Source organism: Pinus tabuliformis, chromosome 9 (assembly GCF_031772625.1).
Source record: "Pinus tabuliformis cultivar Carrire ecotype Pingquan chromosome 9, CPIR1, whole genome shotgun sequence".
Classification (NCBI taxonomy): Eukaryota; Viridiplantae; Streptophyta; class Pinopsida; order Pinales; family Pinaceae; genus Pinus; species Pinus tabuliformis.
In genome coordinates this window covers 1351485145-1351504340 of record NC_142307.1, presented here as the reverse complement: position 1 = coordinate 1351504340, position 19196 = coordinate 1351485145, and the positions used below count along the sequence as shown (strand labels likewise).

Sequence of the window (19196 nt, the reverse complement as noted above, 5' to 3'; positions counted from 1 at the left end):
ATGATGCTTCGTGAAAGTTGAAAGTTGAAACATTTCATTTCATGTTAGATATTCTTTGTTATCGTTTGGTTACTTGGTAATGGTAATGGTTAAAAGTACAAATTTAGTGATCAATGATGATAAATGTTATATATTGAATTTTGAAAGCTTGAAACTTTAAGATTGATGAATCATGAGACTCGATATGTTGTATGTTACTAACTTGTGGACGTGGTTGATGAAGTTTATAACTTCTAGATTATTGATGTTATATGGTTCAATCCATGTTTTTATGCATTTTATATCTAATTCATCATTCTACATGCTTTTGTTGACATATATGCATCAAAATATTAGAAATATATATTATATAGAAATTCGCTCTGAAACCGGGAGCTTTTGACAATGTCGCTCACTGCTCCCGCTTTCCATCCGCTCCCAAGTAACCTTGTCCCAAACATCTACGACCAGGTTCCCATGGTTTCTTGCAAGTGATATAGAGTTTCTTCCTCCTCAACTCGTTTCAAGTCTCCCCATCCAATCGATCCTTCCCGGTTCCATCTTTCTGAAATGACTTCTTGTCCTTCGGAAGGATTAGTGATTTGGATGGAAACTTCACCTTTGGAGTTGCATCTCCCATACCTCATGTCTTGGTGATGGCATCATGCAATGTGGTTGGTTTGAATGCCTTGACCCACCGATATAATGGTTCAGCTAAACCTTCTATGAAGAGCATGACCAACCTCTGCTTCAAGATATCTGTCACCATGACTAACAACTGTTGGACTTCTGAAATGTAGGATTCTGGTGTCCCGGTTTGCTTGAGTTGTGCTAGCTCCCTAAAGTGTATATCAGGCTCCTTCCGGTCGAAGCGGTCTATCAATCTTTGAGTGAATTCCATGTAAGAGGTTATGCTAGAGCGCCCTATGGTGACCCAGTTCATGGTGCCACCATTCATGAGCCAATGCAATGTGGAAAATTTGATAGTGTTTGCTTCCAGGATAGGATTAAGTTGGAAGTAGGTGTCCAGCTTTTGTACCCAAGCCCTTGTTGAACACTACGATGATCCATCAAAAGAGGAAATGGATAGTTTATCCACTTTGTGCATTTGATCATGACTTTGTTGTGCCTTGGGTCTATTCTTGTACTTGATGTTACTGAATTCTTAAAAAGTCATGGTTGCCTGTACATCTTCCCCTAATGTTGCATACTTCTGAAAGTATTCAGTAAAGTTTTCATTATATTCTGATGCTCCTAGGGTCGTTGCCTCCTGACCACACTTAGAAACTAGGGTTGTAGAGACCTTCTACTAGTTGCCCCTGTGTTGGTTTGTGCAAAGATATTGAAAGAGACAGGATTATGGATGTTGCTCCCTTTAGCAAAAGTCTTGTACCAATATTCAGTCCATTAGCAGCACTGGTATCTGTGATGTTTAGATTTCCCGTGAGTTGGGAAAAAATTGAGCCATTTGTTGTTGTCCTTGGGCTATCTGTTGTTGCCCCTATGTTAACAGTTGGGCTATTTGTTGCTGCCCTTGGATTATCTATTGGTATCCCCTATTTAGCTCATTCAAGAGGCCAATGGGGTCTAGTTCTCCCTTGTCCTCCATGGTTGGACTATAAGTAACTCTTTTCTTCCTGTTTGTAACATTTCCCCTATCTTCTGGAAGCATACAGGGCTCATATGTTCACAAGCTGGCAGGATGCATAGCTCTGATACCACTGTAATGTCCCTAGGGATATTTTTCCCTTAGGGTTATCAAGAGCATAAGGATATATTGCACCAATAACACGGTATCCTTTAAAACTTATCACAAATGACAATTAAGGCGCAACAATGAATGGATAAATGAATCTTTAGCAATATCAACAAGACACATCAGTTTATAATCCTCATAGGTTTGCTTCCTAATGCAATTACAGCACTCAGCATTAAGAACAGTAGCATGCCAGAGATTGCATTTAATACCATCAACAATTCATGTACATGAAACTAGTCCTCCATACATATTGGGTTTAATCCACAATTGTAATGTTCCCTATTGATTGATTGGCCAAGGGTGGACAAAATAGCCTATCCTTCCCCACAGGCTATAGTCATTGATAAAGGGGAAAACCCACTATCTGATGTTTTGGGGTAACATTGGGTAAATTTGGGTAACTGGGGACAAAAAGCCAAAATTGGTCGCTAAACGTGTAACCCCTCACATTACAAGAGACCCCATAAGGAATCTATAAATAAGAGAGTGGAGAGATCATTTTCTCCTCATGGATTTGGATTGAATTATCTCTGTTTTCTTTGAACTGAGGCTCTGAGGGTTTTAAGACCCCTTTTTTCCTTTGTCTAGTTTCAATGGAGTTGGTCCCACCCTAGCTAGTCTCTATTGATTTCGGTGGTGAAACATTCCACCCTAGTCAGCCATCTTTTCTCATCATTTGTCTGGTACGTTACTCTAAGGAATTCTCATCAATTGTCTGGTACGTTGCTCTAAGGAATTCTCATCTGGTTTTAACATTCAAGAAAGGGATTTCATTGGTTGTTAGTTTCTGTGGCGTAAACTCTGGGCAGCAAAGCATCGAAAGAAATAGTGAGTTAGCTTCTAGGCAACAGCTCCATTGCCAACCTGATTTGAGCACCGTAGCCGCAGGGTCGCAGGGCTGAAGACTGGATTGAGGAGGCATATTTTTCCCTGCAGCAATCTGTCACAACAAGACCAGTGCAAGAGGCTACTCCAACCGCAGGTGGTAACTCAGAGCAAGCTGGAAGCAGTACAAATAAGCAGTAGTTAGACAGTGGGCTGTTAATTAGTCTAGTAACCACAGAATTGAACAGTGCTAGTTACAGTTGGAATGTTGTTCAATTATTGACAGTACAATCATAATTACACTATTGAATTATTGGTTGAATAAGACAAATGTTCACTGGGAAGTCAGCCTTAATTTATTGTGATTTGCTGAAGAATTATATTTCTGTTGGAAGTCTTTATATTCATGCATGACATAGAAGGATACCTACTGTCATGTAAATGTGCATTACTGTTGTATAAAACCCTAAGGGCAAAATCCCCTTGGGACATTACAACAATCCTTCAAGGTTCACACTACAATTGAGGTACACAATAATTGGTAAATTGCCAGCAATCCTACTAGCCTATTAATCTTATCCTAACCTTATAATCAGCTTCAGAAATCATCCAACTATGCTGCCTCCTCGCTATCACTTGTCACAGACCGATTGCTGCTACAAGCTTGACTTGTTGCCCAGATCAGGTATAGTGAGAGGACCGTTGACTCAACAGACTCTTGGAAATGGGTCTGCTGCCTCAGTCTACAGTCAGAATTTGGTCAGCAGCCCTAAAATGGCCTGCACTGGACTGTAGACGGGGATCCGTTGACCCATTTTACCTCCAACCTTATGCTGCACTTAGATCACTGCTTGGAAGAGCTACTGTGAGTTTTGGATGAGATCCCTTGCCTCCTGAAAAATTGGTTTGCAGCCCTAAAGGGGCCTCAGGAACCTTACTACCACTTTGACAGCCACACAAAACCTTGTGCTGATACAAATGAACCCTAGAAGGGATCCTTGCTGCTCCAAATTTGCCTTCAATTAGCCCTCGGTGCCACAAAATGGATGGTTGATGAGTGGATGAGGGTTCTGGTGCCTGAAATGACCTCAGCTCGGCCCTTGCAGGGTTCCGCTAGCCCAGATAGAGGTCTGGTGTTAATTTATGCTCCACAGAAGCCTTGGGCTGCATCGCTGTCCTTGATGAAGCTTCAGAGAATTCAGAATAGAGGAAAGATGCCACAACGCGCCACTTCTAAGCCAATTCTCCCACAGAAAAATCTCCCCTTTCTTGCCAAAAACCAAATGGATATGTCTTGGAAAAATTATGCCAAACAGACGAGAGAAAAAAAAGAGGATTGGCTAGAGTGGGATTATCACCACCGAAACCAATCAAGGAAAAAGGAGTCTTAAAACCCTCAAAGCCTCAGCTCACAAAACAAAAAAATATCCAACCAATCAATGATGAGAAAATGATTTCTCCTCTCTAATTTATATATTCATTTTGGGGTGTCTTGCCCTTATTTTAATGTGATGCGTTACAAATGTCCCTCCACTTAGCCCCAATTCCGGCTTCCTTCACAAGTTTTGCCCCAATTACCCCTATTTACCCAATGTTGCCCCAAAAGCATTCGATAATGGGTTTCCCCCTTTATCAATGACTATAGCCTACAGGATTGGATAGGCTACTTTGTCCTCCCTTGGGCAATTAATTAGTAGGGAACGTTACAAACAAAGTCATTATTTCACGCACTGAGTTATGGTTATTGTACTTGGATGTATTTGGTTTATTTGGAGTTCTTTCCTGATCACTAAGAACTTAAGAAGTTATTGTGTAACTCATCATAATAATACTTTTGGGAGGTTGTGATCCACAACAATAGTTGGTGTACCTTGTGTATATTCAAGTTTATCATGCTCAATTCTGTATTATGTTCATTGCATTGACAATGTATAAAATGCTTCTCACTTCACCATAGACAGGTCTCATATGTTGAAGATGATACAGAACGCTTAGCAAGTGGTCTCCAAAACCCTCCCTCGGAATTATCAGGGATTTAGGCATAACAGAGACCTGGGATTCAGTAGCATCTAGTGTCTGAAGACAACAGCCAGTTCAATTGGCTCACATTTCAAGTGTAATGGAATATTCTTTCCAGAAAAAGCATATTTACTTGGGTGAATCTTTGGGATCCCAAGAAAGGAAACTAACTCTGCTAGATGGATCTTGGTAGGAAAGGTTTACTCACGAGAAATATAAAAGCACTATTATGGGTATAATATTTACTCCACAAGAAATATTAAAGCATCATTGTGGAAATAATATGACTTATTTACAATTTTACCCACAAGATAGATTCAAAATGGCACTTAATTATTCCAAACCCAGCTGTAAGGAAAGTTTGCAGTGACCAGTCATATGGCATACCTATTGATAAATATGATACCCATCCTCTGTATGGACAGATCAAATAGAGGGTGTCTGTTGCTGATTACATTAAATGGAAACTGGAGAACTAGGAAGGTGATTAAATAGTTGTTGCCATTTGGACTTCCCCTTGTGCTTTTAAACCTCAATTTACAAGTTGGGTTATCCTCTTGCATGCTCTGCCATGCAAACACAAGACTAACCAGAAGAGGATTCATTGGCAGGTCTATATACAATGCAGAAAAAGGACTTGAAATATATCTTTTGGGAATGTGGCTTTGTTAGACCTCTCTGTAAAGTATCTCTCATTTTTCTGCTTGGTTGTTTTGCCTCTGCATTGGAGAGCAGTTTTATTTGGTGACTCCACCCAGTGTGTGAAAATTTTTGGCCTTTTTGCTCAATGCTTTGATTGAACACTCTTTTCTTTTCTTTTGGCTATCCAGTGTAGGCGTATATTTGAGGGTAGCAAGCATTCTCAGTGAAGCCAGATTTTTCATAGGTTTTTCAACAAACTTGCTTTTCAAATAGCTGCTAAACAGTATATGCTTAGAAAGCATATTTAGGGATACAGACTTAGTGTGCAGTCAGATATGTTGGTCCTCCTAGCCTGGTTTAGAAGGGAAAGCAAAGTTTTGTGCAGTTCGTGATGTAATATTTTGTAATTTTGTAATATAAGACTTAGTTCTTTGCAAATAAATGTGAAGCATGGCCAGTCCACAAGCTGTTTAGTTTTATTAAAAAGTACATGCATGTTAGTGAATTTATCCAAAACAAATGTACAAGGGAAAGTGAAAAAGCAGGTAACACTAAGATACAACTACAGACAAGGTGATTGGTTTACAAATATACATGATCTGGTAACATACCTTCAAGCCCACAGCTTCTAGACTTTCGGTAACAAGCTCAGCTATTCTATCCTTGGGTAGGTTAGAATGCTCATATCTGCCAAGTCACAGACATACATAATAAGTATATGAACTCCAAAGCCAATGAATACTATTTTAAATAAACAATTCTAATGTAGTGAGGAATCAAACGCTTATATAAGTTTTCACAGTAGTATGTCCTCACAACATAAAGCCAACATTCTCCCGGACCGTAAGTGAATCGAAGAGTGCTGCACTTTGAAAGACCTGCGTAAATATAAATTTGCAAAACAAAATTATTAAAGCAAAGGTCACCAATCACACTTATACAAATTAGATATCGTTGGTTCTCTTCTGTGCTTCATATTTTCCTTGCTGAAAGACTATTTAATGTTTTTTCCTTTGTCCTATTTCTATGGAAAATGCACCTCACCAAAAAAATAGAAAACCAAAATGAAAGAATAAGATGGTTGAAAGCTAAACACCAGCAGGGGGAGCAAGCAGGAAGAGTAAAGTTTTACTTCAATTCTAAGTAGTGAAATTGAGTTATTTTGTATTTGGCAAACGTAGTCTAAAATAACATTCTCCATTCATTTTATAGTATTTAATTAATACAATCCAACTTATGTTTTTACTCTTTAGTATTTTGACAATGATGCTATCATCAAACTTTTGCATTCTAGTGCTGGCATATAATTGCCACTGGATAAGAAGAGAGGAACGAACCAGACCAATTCGTAAACCTGATATTTCCTCATCACTGATTAGGCCATGTCGTTTTTTCCCACATATATATAGTTCACCCTGTTTATCACAACAAAATGTGCTTTTTGATTTAGAACTTTAAGGAAAACTTAGCAAGTTTAGGCAATTATGAGGAAACATATTCAATGGTAATAAGATCTAAATTTTTCAAGCAGAATCTCACAATTAACCTTGTCTGGAGCCAGAAGGCCTGCCATTATTTTAAGAATTGTGGACTTTCCAGTGCCAGAAGGTCCAATTATTCCAACAGCTTCTCCGTGTCTAATCTGCCCAAATCGACAATAACCTTAGGGTGAATAACAATAAACAGCACCGTTACTCGTCCCCATAGAAAATATACCAGCTACAAATAGAAAAAAAATTGTAGAGTATAAAAAAATTTGGAGCCTCTTATATAGCAAAGTTGACAGATTACTAACCAAAACATCATAAAATATCATCTCTAAACATTATCATGGATCACCATGACAGCACTAGCCTGTTTTTAGGTACAAAGGCCTATTTCAGCTTTTTGTCTCATTATTTTTGTGATTGGCTTAATGGCCTACATATTCTGTATTTGGAAATAATGCCTTCAATCATACATGTTTTGGAAGTTGCCTTTCTCTAGTACTCCAGAATCTAGAACATTAATTTTGCAACACCCTTTGTATGATGTTACCAGGTGCTTTTCACACCATCAAAAGCCTTGGACCTTTTGTGACTTGTCATTATCCTCATAGTAAGCAAAACGCTGCTCTCCAGCTTATCAGAATGTCAACTATATTTGCATTCAGACAACTCAATCCTTGTCTCACCATCCTTTAACCTAAGTAATGGGATGCTGTGGCAATACTTGTTCTTGATCATCTGGAAAACATCAAGAGTTATCCAGATGTCCCAAACAGTTAGAGTGGATGTGACTTTTGCAAAGCAGGTGAAGAGTTAATATCTATCCAACATAAATGTTGCTCAATTGTAAGGAATGTTGAAAATGAAGAGCTCCATTCTTTTCAAATATTTTCAGATTTAGAAACCATGGCATTATAGCCTAAAATATGTCCAAATTCATTTGCATTAATATGCTACCTTTGATTCCTCCATTCAATTCAAAGTTTCAAAAATTATTCAAAACGCTAAAATGATTAGAACACACAGATAGCTTTGAATATATTTAAATCATATTTCTCCCATTAGAAGCCCTGAAACTGAGACTTCAACAGGTTATCGTTGTATCTTATGACTATTGCTATGACCCTGTTGGAAATACTGACAAGGGGGATGAATCAGTATTTCTTTTTAGAATTGTTATTTAACCAATTAAGATCATTTAGATAAAACACAAAATGAACAATAACAAGATAATAAATTTTATTGGTAAGATTGACAAGGACTCCAATCCTCTTTACAACGAATCAAGTACAATAATGTTTAGGGCTCCAACCCTAGATGAAGACACCAATCTTCAATCCACCAGGCTCCAACCTATATTTTGCCAAGCACCAACTTGGTCTTCTTGAGGACTCCAATCCTCTAGGGCTCCAACCCTCTCAGCTAGTTTAGGCTCCAACTTGGTCTTCTTGAGGACTCCAATCCTCTAGGGCTCCAACCCTCTCAGCTAGTTTAGGCTCCAACTTGGTCTTCTTGAGGACTCCAATCCTCTAGGGCTCCAACCCACTGCTTCAAATCTTCAATATGGATTCAACGGTTCTTCAAGGCTTCCAATGTCTTCTACAACAAGCCCTGGCAGTATCTTCAAGTTTGCCTTCAACAATGCCCTCACTTAGCTCATCAATGACAACTTTATCAACCACAAAATGTGTCTTCACAACTCTTCATGATACCCAAACCAACTTCTCCAAGGTTACTCCATGAGGGCTTCAATCATGCATCAAGGTCTCCAAGGCTGCCTCGAGAATGCCTCTCAAGATTTATACCAAGGAAGACAAAGGTTAAAGATGGCAACCTGTTGAAGAATGTAACTAGGTTTGGTCTTCATAAATGTATTTAAGTCACAATATAATGTATTTGTCAAAAGAAAGAAAATGAAATTTTATTATTATTAAAATTGACTTATTAAAGCATGGGTTTCATGCTTGGGTCAATTATTTTTAGGTCAAAGCCTCCATTGTAGGTTTCTAGGGTTTGTGTCAAGTGTCTTTGTCCATGTCATAATGTAAAGAACCCTTCTTGGGAATTATTTGTCAAGAAAGAAATTTATTTTATATTAAAATTAGTCTTCTAGGCCTCCTCCACCAAGTCGGCCTCAAAACTGGACAAGTCGGCCTAAAACTGGGTAGCAAAATCACTATATAAAGGCAGCAACTCGACCTCATTTGTCACTCACTCACAACAAGTTCAATCTGTAGTTTCTGGGCTTAGAAAAAGTGTGAATTTCAAGAAAGAAGGAGAAGAAGGATAGCAAAGAAGAAGGTCTCTCTCAAGCATAAAAGGTCGAAATTTTCTCTCTCTTTCCCACATATGTGAAGTTGTGCAACAGTTGGAAGGGGCCGAAATTCTACAATCACTAGGAGGCTGAAAATCTACTACAGGGGATCGAAATTCTGCAACTAGGAAGTCAAATTACTAGATTGAAGTTGTTGGATAAGAAGAAACTACTATATCATCTTAGAAGGTTGACTTGGTGGAGGAAGGTCTATTGGTCTAGGGTCTTGGTCCATCTCAATTTGAATTACTGAAGGAAGAGTTCTTGACTGGGTTTTCCCCTATATAGGGGTTTTAGCCCTAGCTGTCCGCCTACATCTGGTGTCCCTGATCTTCATATTTTGTTTTTGATAATTGCTTGATGAACTAAGATAAAAGAAGAACATAAGAAAGATACAAAGAATTCAAAGATATCACAAGTAATTATCAACTAAAGAAAATCTTTCTGCCTTTTTTATTTTCTAACATGGTATCAGAGCTAAGGTGAAGAAGGAAGAAAAAGGCAGATTAAAGGATCTATTGAGGAAAATGACAAACTCAATGAAGGGAGAAAACAAATTAGAAGGGGCTCCAACTACAAGGCCTGGAAAAAGAGAATAGATCTCATTCTCGAAAAGAACAAAGTTTTAGATCTTGTTCAAGGAAAAGTCAAGAAGCCTACTGATGAATCAAGTAATGCAGAGAAAGTGAAGTTTAGAGAACTTGAAATCGTGGCTATGAATCTAATAGTGGATGGAGTTAAGGATAACTTAATTCCATACATATCCAACATAAATTTTGCTCAAGAAATGTATGAGGCTCTCTCCAAGTTATTCACAATCAAGAACATTGGTCAAATAGCAAGCCTCAAGAATGAACTAAGAACTGTTAAGATGACAAATGATGATATTGTTTCATCATACTTTATAAGGATATCTAGAATCAGGGATGAACTCCAAGCAATAGATGAAGTTGTCCTAGAAAAGGAGCTCATAATTACTGCCCTTCTAGGACTACCTAAATCTTGGAGTGCTTTTGCATCAGGACTTAATAGTTGGAAGGATACTCCAACATTTGAACAAATGTGGAATGCATGTAGTCAAGAAGAAGCCAAAATATCGATGGTAAACAACAAAAAGGAGAATGAAGAAGAAAACACCTTGAATGCTTATTCTACTCATCACAAGAAGAAGGGAACCTTCAAGAAGTTCAAAGGACCAAAGAAGAAAATGGACCTATCCAAGGTTGAATGTTACAATTGCCACAAGATGGGACATTACAAGAGTCATTGTCCTAAGAATCCAAGAAATAAGAAGAGAAATAGGGATCAAGCAAATGTCACTAATGAAGCTCCATCTAAGAAAAACAAGACTGAAGAAGAATCGGAAGTCAAGGACTTATACTACTATTAAAATTGGCAACTAGGGCCAAACTCCATGTGGGTCACCTTATTTATGGCAGCTGATATTTTTCCTAGATTCCTCTCGTCGAGAGGTGTAGGATTGATCTAAAGATCATCCGATTCCAACAAGTATTTATGGAGATATGAATTTATTTCTAATTACTTGACAAATTGTCAAGGTCGGCCAGCAGCTAAGTGTGTGGCACACATGCCCAGCATTTCATATAAATAGAAGAGAGGTTGAGTCATTTGCAACTCATCTCATCACTCATCTTCTCTCTCTCCTACGCATTAGATGAGCCTCTCTCTCTCTCACACGTGTGGCTGAAGAAGGAAGACGCAGATTTCTGGTTAGGGCAACGTTGACTTGGGTTGACCTAGCTGCAGGTGGGCAGATTGGATAGCGTTGACCAGCGTGGAGGCCTTCTTGACTGCGGATTGGGTTGGGCAGCCTCTCCTAGGCTAGCCGCAGTTCTGTTCAGCACCTTTGACCAAGTTTGACCAGCGTTGACTGTCAAGGAGCTGTTGCAGGTTTGACCAGACTTTGACCAAGTGTTGACTGCTGTTTGACTGAGGTTTGTGGACTGTTTTGGGCTGCTAAAGATAGTTGTTGAAGACCGAGTTCTTCAAGTTGACTAGAAGTCAATCCAGGGTTGTTTTGACCAAGTTTGACTTTGTTGATTTAGGGTTCTCTGCTGTTGTTATAAAATTACAGAATTCTGAATTGTACTATTTCTCTCTGCTGAACTATTGAAGATAAAAGAAGATTTGATCAAAGGGTTTCCCCGCATTGGGGTTTGTCCCTGGCTAGCCACCACATCTTGTGTCTCTTGTCTTAGCTTGTTTTTTGTCGATCTTTTAATGTTCTATCTGCACTTTACTTTATGTTTATGTGATTGCTAAACAATGGCTAATAAGAAGAAAGAAGTAAACTGCTCTAAGCATAGAATATAGCATAATTTAACATGATATCGGCGCTGAAGTGAAGACAAAGCCCAAGCAAGAGCAAGAGCAAGAGCAATCACCGAAGGCTGTTGAAGCAATCTTAAAGAAGTCACGGGGTTCTCAGCACACTTCCCTGCTGAAGACAAACTCTGTGAAAGTCTGACTAACAGATGGAAGATGTCTCTCGATCTAACATTAGAAGAGCAGGAAGTGTTGGACCATGTGAGAGGCAGAATTGTTGAGCCTCCATCAAATGCATCTGTTGCTGCTAGGAACAAGTGGACAAAGGGAGAAGTCAAAGCAAGGAAGATCATTCGGGACTCTATCAACAGGCGCCTAGTGGCCTATGTTTCCGAGTTGACCACCTCCAAGGAAATCTAAGAAAGACTGGTGAGTTTATTTAAATTTAATGATGCAAATCAAGTTTTGTTCCTTAGAAATAAGCTGAAGGAAATTAAGAAGGGAAAAGATGAGAGTATGCAAGCTTATTTCTTAAGGATCACCAAGATCAAGAACGATCTCCTATCTATTGGGGAAGTAGTTCCTGACAGGGAAATGACACTCACAACTCTTGGAGGACTGCCACCTGAATGGTATATATTCAGGACTACTCTTCTCAACAATAATGTAATTCCTGGATTTGAGGAATTGATGGCAAGATGCATTCAAGAAGAAACAAGGATGGAAGAGCAAGAAATGCCCGCACTTAAAGGCCATCCCTCTGCCTTTTCTTCTCATGCTAAAAGAAGAAACAATTCTGGGGCTAAATCCAAAGGAAAGGCTGGACCAAAAGGTGGAAGAAAAGGTCGATGTTACAATTGCAACAAAATGGGCCACTATGCGAGGGAGTGCCCTGATAAAAGGGACTCACACCATGACGATGATCAAAATCACTCTCAAGGCAATCAAAGGAATGGCAGGTCCAATGGCAGAGGTAAAAGAAATGTCGGAAATCAAGGAAGAGGACAACCCTTCAAGAAGGCAAGAAACTCCAAGTATGAATCTAATGTTGTTAACAATAAGCAAGATGAATATTATCTACCAGCGACCCTCTCTACTACTGCTCCCCCAAACTCGCTGGGAAATTGGCTTATTGATAGTGGTGCCTCAAGGCACTTCACTAGTTACAAAGAAGCTCTCTCTAATCTGATAGAGAAGGAGACCAACCTGGAAATTGTTCTTGGGGACAATTCAAAATATCCCATGAAAGGCGTAGGGAATGTCACTCTTCAATTGAATCAGGGAAATACAATCCATTTACAAGATGTATTATATGTACCTGATCTCAAAAAGAACCTGGTGTCCATTTCAGCAATGGAAGACAAAGGCTACAAGGTGGCCTTCAGTGATGGCAAGGTACGTGTATGGAAAAAGAACTTTAAAGATGCTTTCACTCTTGGGTTTCGAGTTGATTCATTATATCAGGTCGGAGGAAGTCCGCTGGGTGTCATATCTTGTGATACATCTCTTCAGTCCGAACTATGGCATCGAAGGTTTGCTCGCCTTCATTATAAAGCTCTACCCGATGTGAGAAACATGGTGACCGAGATGCCCGAGTTCAGATTAAAGCAAGAAGGTGTATGTCCAGGATGTGCTGAAGGAAAGCTCAAGAGGGGACCATTCCCCTCAAGCCAAAGCAAGACCTCCAATATATTGCAGTTGGTTCACTCAGACATATCCGGTATGATGCCTGTGAACTCCTTGGGAGGATCTTTATATTACCTCACTTTTACAGATGATTATTCTCGCAAGACTTGGATATACTTCTTGAAAAAGAAGGATGAAGTGTTCTCCTGGTTTCGGCACTTCAAAGCCTTGATAGAGAATCAAACCGAAAAGAAGATCAAGATCTTAAGGACTGATAATGGGACTGCAAAGAGGTTGGCATTTAGAGGGAGACTACTACACCATATACTCCTGAGCAGAATGGTGTGGCGGAAAGGAAGAATCGTACGATTGTGGAAGTTGTCCGTGCTATGCTCCATGATCAAAGACTTCCGAAGTTTCTATGGGCTGACGCTGCAAATACCGCCGTATATGTACAAAACTGATGCCCTCATCAAGCATTGGGTTCCAAGACTCCCGAAGAGATGTTCACTGGTAAGAAACCTGATGTATCTCATTTTAGAGTTTTTGGAAGTCCTGTATATTTTCATGTGCCGAAGGAGAAAAGGAATAAATTGGGTGCATCTGGAAAGAAAGGAATCTTCGTGGACTATAGCGAAAACACTAAGGGCTATAGAATCTATGTGGCTGGTCAAAGGGAAGTCGAGATTAGCCATGATGTCACCTTTGACGAAGATATGGCTCTTAGCAAAGTTGACAATCTTCCTACTCCAAGGGGATCTAAAGAAGCTGACACCAGGGAACCGAAGGAAAAGGAAGATGAGACAATGCCTGATATGGAAGAACCTATGGATCCTATTGATCCCCCTCCGCAAGAGCCTTCCTCTTCTAGGAAGAGGTCTTCATGGCTTAGTGGGCACTTGATGATGTTGAAGGACACATTGCACCCAAGGGAACCTTTCGGGAAAGTAAGAAGCCAACCAGGTATCAGGGATACTTGACCATCATGAGCATGATCATCCAAAATGAGCCTTCGTCATTCACAGAAGCTGTCAAGCATCAAGTATGGAAGGATGTTATGACCGAGGAATATGAGTGGATCATGAAAAATGATGTCTGGGATGTGGTCCCCAGACCCCAAGACAAAGCAGTTTTCACTTTGAAATGGCTTTACAAGATAAAGCATGCAGTTGATGGAAGTGTGGAAAAGTATAAGGCTCGTTTTGTCGCTCGTGGCTTCTCTCAGAAGGAAGGTATAGACTATGACGAGATATTTGCACCTGTTGCTCGACATACCACCATCCGCTCGATCATAGCCCTTGTCACTTCGCAAGGATGGAACCTACATCAGATGGATGTCAAGACTACGTTCTTGCATGGTTCGATCAAAGAGGAGGTCTATGTGGAGCAACCCAAAGGATTTTAGATTCACGATCAAGAATCTCATGTGTGCAGGTTGAAGAAGGCCCTCTATGAGTTGAAGCAAGCACCCTGAGCGTGGTATGAGACGATCGATAGCTACTTGATGAAGCTAGGATTCACTAGGAGTGAAGTCGACCCTAACCTTTACTTTAAGGTTGAAGATGAAAATCCTCTCACACTGGTGTTGTATGTTGACAACCTCTTTCTAACAGGGGCAAACCCTCTCATTCACAAATGTAAGAGGGAGTTGGCTTCTGAGTTTGAGATGAAGGACCTTGGACTGATGCACTATTTCCTAGGACTAGAAGTCTGGCAGAAGCCAGGGGAGATTTTCCTATCTCAAGGAAAATATGTGGTGAAGATATTGGAGAGATTCGGTATGGTGGACTGCAAGCCCGTAACTACCCCGATGGAGCTTGACTTCAAGAAGTTAAGCGGTAGTGTTGCCGGACCTGTTTTACGAAATGCTACCGAGTATCGTCAACTCGTCGAAGCATTGATGTTCTTGGTGAACACCAGTCCGAATATATGCTTTGCAATCAACACATTGAGTCAACATATGGTTGAGCCTCACCACACACATTGGATTGGTGCCAAGAATTTGTTGAGATATCTCCGTGGCACAATCACTCATGGGTTGAGATACACTGCCGGAGATGTGAGACTACTTGGATATACCGATGCTGATTGGGCAAGCAGTGTGGTGGACCGAGAGAGCACTTCCGAGTGCTATTTCTCTTTGGGATCTGCCTCGATATCCTGGATGAGCAGGAGCAGAAGTCGGTGGCTTTGAGCACCGCCGAGGCAGAGTACATTACTGCTAGTATGGCCTCTTGCGAGGCAGTCTAGTTGCGAAAGCTTTTCAGTGCGTTGTTTGGATTTACATTGGATACCACCGTGATACTGTGTGACAACCAGAGCGGGATTCGTTTCAGAGAACCTCGTATTTCGTGATCATTCCAAGCATATCAATATCAGGTACCACTATATTCGGGATATGGTGCAGCGGGGAGCAATAAGGCTCCAACATATCGGTACAGATGAATAAGTCGCCGACATTTTGATGAAGCCCTTGGGAAAGGTCAAATTCTTGACTTTCTGAGAACAACTTGGTGTCGTTCAAAGACCCTCTTATGAGGGTCGAGTATGATGTATTGAGCTTTGGGAGCTCCAGGGGGGCGCGAGGTACTTCTTGGAGCGACATGTGACCACAGGGCGACTCACCATCCCCTGGTGGTGCACTATGTACAGGGTGAAAGGTTCAACCTTCCCCTGTGACACCCCATGGCGACTGTGGAACAAGATGATTAGTTCTCCGTGGCGACTGTGGAACATGATGATTAGTTCTCCTGTGGGCCAGGATGATTAGTTCTCCGTGGCGACTATGGAACAGGATGATTAGTTCTCCTGTGGGCCAGGATGATTAGTTCTCCATGGCGACTGTTGGACAGGATGATTCGTTCTCCTGTGGACAGGATGATTAGTTCTCTTGTCGAGGCATCCTACCCATGCAGTCTGGGACTCATGGGAAGTACCTCTCATCTAATCAATGAGCAGGGAAATGGGGTTAGGGACCATAGTAGTACTATCGATGGACGCATCGTTGTATCTACCGTACTCCCTATGCTAGGATGACCTCCATTGATCTGGGATCAATGATACTAATCTGGGATCAGTGAGAGTGGTATGACACACTCTGAGACTGACTTCGGGTCAGTGGAGGATGGTATGATACATCCTCGATCATTTCTTCTTCTTCATAGTTCGAGCAGAGTAGAGCAAGGCCAAGCTATGCAAGGCAGTGCATTTGATGGCTGGGATAGTAGCGACGGTCAGACAGATTGCAGATGGAGTTCTCCCTAGTTGAGAGGGAGTGTTAAAATTGGCAACTAGGGCCAAACTCCATGTGGGTCACCTTATTTATGGCAGCTGATATTTTTCCTAGATTCCTCTCGTCGAGAGTGTAGGATTGATCTAAAGATCATACGATTCCAACGAGTATTTATGGAAATATGAATTTATTTCTAATTACTTGACAAATTGTCAAGGTCAGCCAGCAGCTAAGTGTGTGGCACACATGCCCAGCGTTTCATATAAATAGAAGAGAGGTTGAGCCATTTGCAACTCATATCATCACTCATCTTCTCTCTCTCCTACGCATTAGATGAGCCTCTCTCTCTCACATGTGGGGCTGAAGAAGGAAGACGCAGATTTCTGGTTAGGGCAGCGTTGACTTAGGTTTACCTAGCTGCAGGTGGGCAAATTGGATAGCGTTGACCAGCATGGAGGCCTTGTTGACTGCGGATTGGGTTGGGCAGCCTCTCCTAGGCTAGCCGCAGTTCTGTTCAGCACCTTTGACCAAGTTTGACCACACCTTTGACCAGTGCTAACTATCAAGAAGCTACTGCAGGTTTGACCAAACTTTGACCAAGTGTTGACTGCTATTTGACTGAGGTGTGTGGATTGTTTTAGGCTGTTGAAGATAGTTGTTGAAGACCGAGTTCTTCAAGTTGACTAGAAGTCAATCCGGGGCTGTTTTGACCAAGTTTGACTTTACTGATTTAGGGTTCTCTGCTGCTGTTATAAAATTACAGAGTTCTGAATTGTACTATTTTTCTTTGTTGAACTATTGAAGATAAAAGAAGATTTGATCAAAGGGTTTCCCCGCATTGGGGTTTGTCCCTGGCTAGCCGCCACATCTTGTGTCTCTTGTCTTGGCTTGTTTTCTGTCGATCTTTTAATGTTCTATCTGCACTTTACTTTATATTTATGTGATTGCTAAACAGTGGCTAATAAGAAGAAAAGAAGTAAATTGCTCTAAGCATAGAACATACCATAATTTAACAACTACTAAGTCCTCCCTTTCACATATCCTCCCTTGTGCTTCTATTCTAAATTCTAAATTTCCTTTATGTTTTGATTTCTAAAATTTGTAGGTCTAAGATGTTGTGTTAATACATTTAAATTATTTCTATAAGTTGTAGGTATACCTCAAAAATTGGATTAAGAGGGAGCCTCCATCATTTACCAAAAGATAAGTATTTTATTCCTTGTCTCTTCTTTTGTGCTTGGTTTCTCTCTCATATCAAAGTATGTTTGTATTGTATGCTAATAACCTTTCTCTTTATATTTTTCTTGGTTAGGAAAGCTTGTTGTTTGCTCAAGGGTTATGGAGGAGACTTCAAAGGATAGACTTGAAGCATGAAAGAAGGGTTATGGAGGAGACTTCAAAGGATAGACTTGAAGCATGAAAGAAGTTCTATTGAAGCCTGTCAAGATTTGATGTCCTACAAGGTTTGTTAAGGAACAACTCAAAGGTATGCCTTAGACTATAAACTTTGTTATAAAGTTCTCTTCATAAAAGGTATGTTCATTCTATTTTAAATTTGCTTTACATTACTGACATCGTTATGTCTAGGGTTTTGAATCACAAATATTCTTGTTAGGGTGATTAATCATTAGATTGAATCTACCCTCATTATATTATTATTCTTGTGGAACCCTAAAAAGGTTCACTGTAAAACCCTAACCTAAGGGTATGTCGATGCTAATATTGAAACCCTAGTCTACTTAGAGTTGTTGATGACATCTAGAATTCCTATTTTTTTATGTTTTGGTATTGTTATGATAAAAAAATCTAGCCTTTTAGAGTTTGTTGTTAATGTCTATGATATTTATTGAAACCCTAGATCTTTAGGGTTTGGTGAATTGGGGTTTGTGAACAAAGCCCTTGTAAGTAAGATTCTAGGAATGAAACCCTAGGTGTATATTAGTCTGATCGAAACTCTAGTCTAAATGAAATTGTTTAGATGTATTGTTGTTTGTGTCTTAAGTTTACCTAGTACATATTGTTGTTATATGCTAGTGCATGACTATGAATTCCTAGATATGTATATGTGAGTATGCTAACCTAATTATTGATGCTCATGGTTTGTGAATTATAGGATTTGTACCAAAACTTTAGTAGAAGATTGATATTCTAGGATATAACGATATTGTTTCCAATATGATTTAGTTTTGTTGATAAAATTTAGGGTTTGTTGTTGGAAATACTAGGGGGAGTGAATCAGTGTTCCTTTTGAATTGTTACTTTTACCAGTTAGATCACTTATATTTAGAACACAAAATGAACAATAGGAATAAATGCTTTTATTAATATAATATTTACAATGAATCAAGTACAATGTATATAGGGCTCCAACCCTAGATGAAGACACCGATCTTCAAACCCTGAGGCTCCAACCTGTTGCCAAGCACCAACTTGGATTTTTTGTGAGGCTCCAACCTCTAGGGCACCAACCCTGTCTTGTCAAGGCACCAACCTTGGATTTAGGAGCACCAACTCCAAGGACACCAATCCTTCCAATTCTGAGGCACCAACCCCAAGGGCTCCGACCCTATCTTGTCAAGGCACCAACCTTGGACTTAGGAGCACCAAGCCCAAGGGGCTTCAACCCTATCTTTCAAAGGCATCTACCTTGTTTGATCGAGGCACCAACCCTCTGGGCTCCAACCCACTGCTATATTTTGTCTAGATATGTTTGATAGTAATTCTCTGCTCCCAAAATCTTCTTCACTGAATTGTGTCAATCTACAGTTTCACTGTAGTCTCCATGCTATAAAATCAATGACAACCTTGTCTCATAGAAGGTGTCACCATTGCTCTTCATTACACCCAAGCAAAATCTTCAAGTCACATCATGATGACTAACACATCATGGTCTTCAATAGTCTCTTCACGACTTCAATGTACCTTCAATGAATTGTACTAAGCTCTGCACACACCAACTTTCTGTTTCAATCCTCTGTTCTAACTGTCATGGTAACTGTTTCAGGAGTACGCTTCAGGAGTAACTGC

The 19196-nt window shown here is 40.1% G+C and overlaps 1 protein-coding gene across 7 annotated transcripts in view; it reads right to left on the bottom strand.

Moving 5' to 3' along the window:
- LOC149153510 (protein TRIGALACTOSYLDIACYLGLYCEROL 3, chloroplastic-like) overlaps positions 1–19196 on the bottom strand; it is a 114615-nt gene that overhangs the window by 67514 nt on the left and 27905 nt on the right. For 6 of the 7 annotated variants that reach the window (XR_016262230.1, XR_016262228.1, XR_016262226.1 and 3 more), the window contains exons 3-6: positions 6771–6866; positions 6562–6639; positions 6041–6102; positions 5836–5911 (exon numbers count right to left, since the gene is read on the bottom strand). Coding sequence is in view for 2 of the 7 variants with exons in the window: in XM_089438052.1 (XP_089294178.1) it covers positions 5836–5911; positions 6041–6102; positions 6562–6639; positions 6771–6866 (312 nt within the window). In the remaining 5 variants the exon portion in view is untranslated. The remainder of the gene's footprint in view (positions 1–5835; positions 5912–6040; positions 6103–6561; positions 6640–6770; positions 6867–19196) is intronic. The other variant, XM_089438053.1, reaches the window with a different exon arrangement.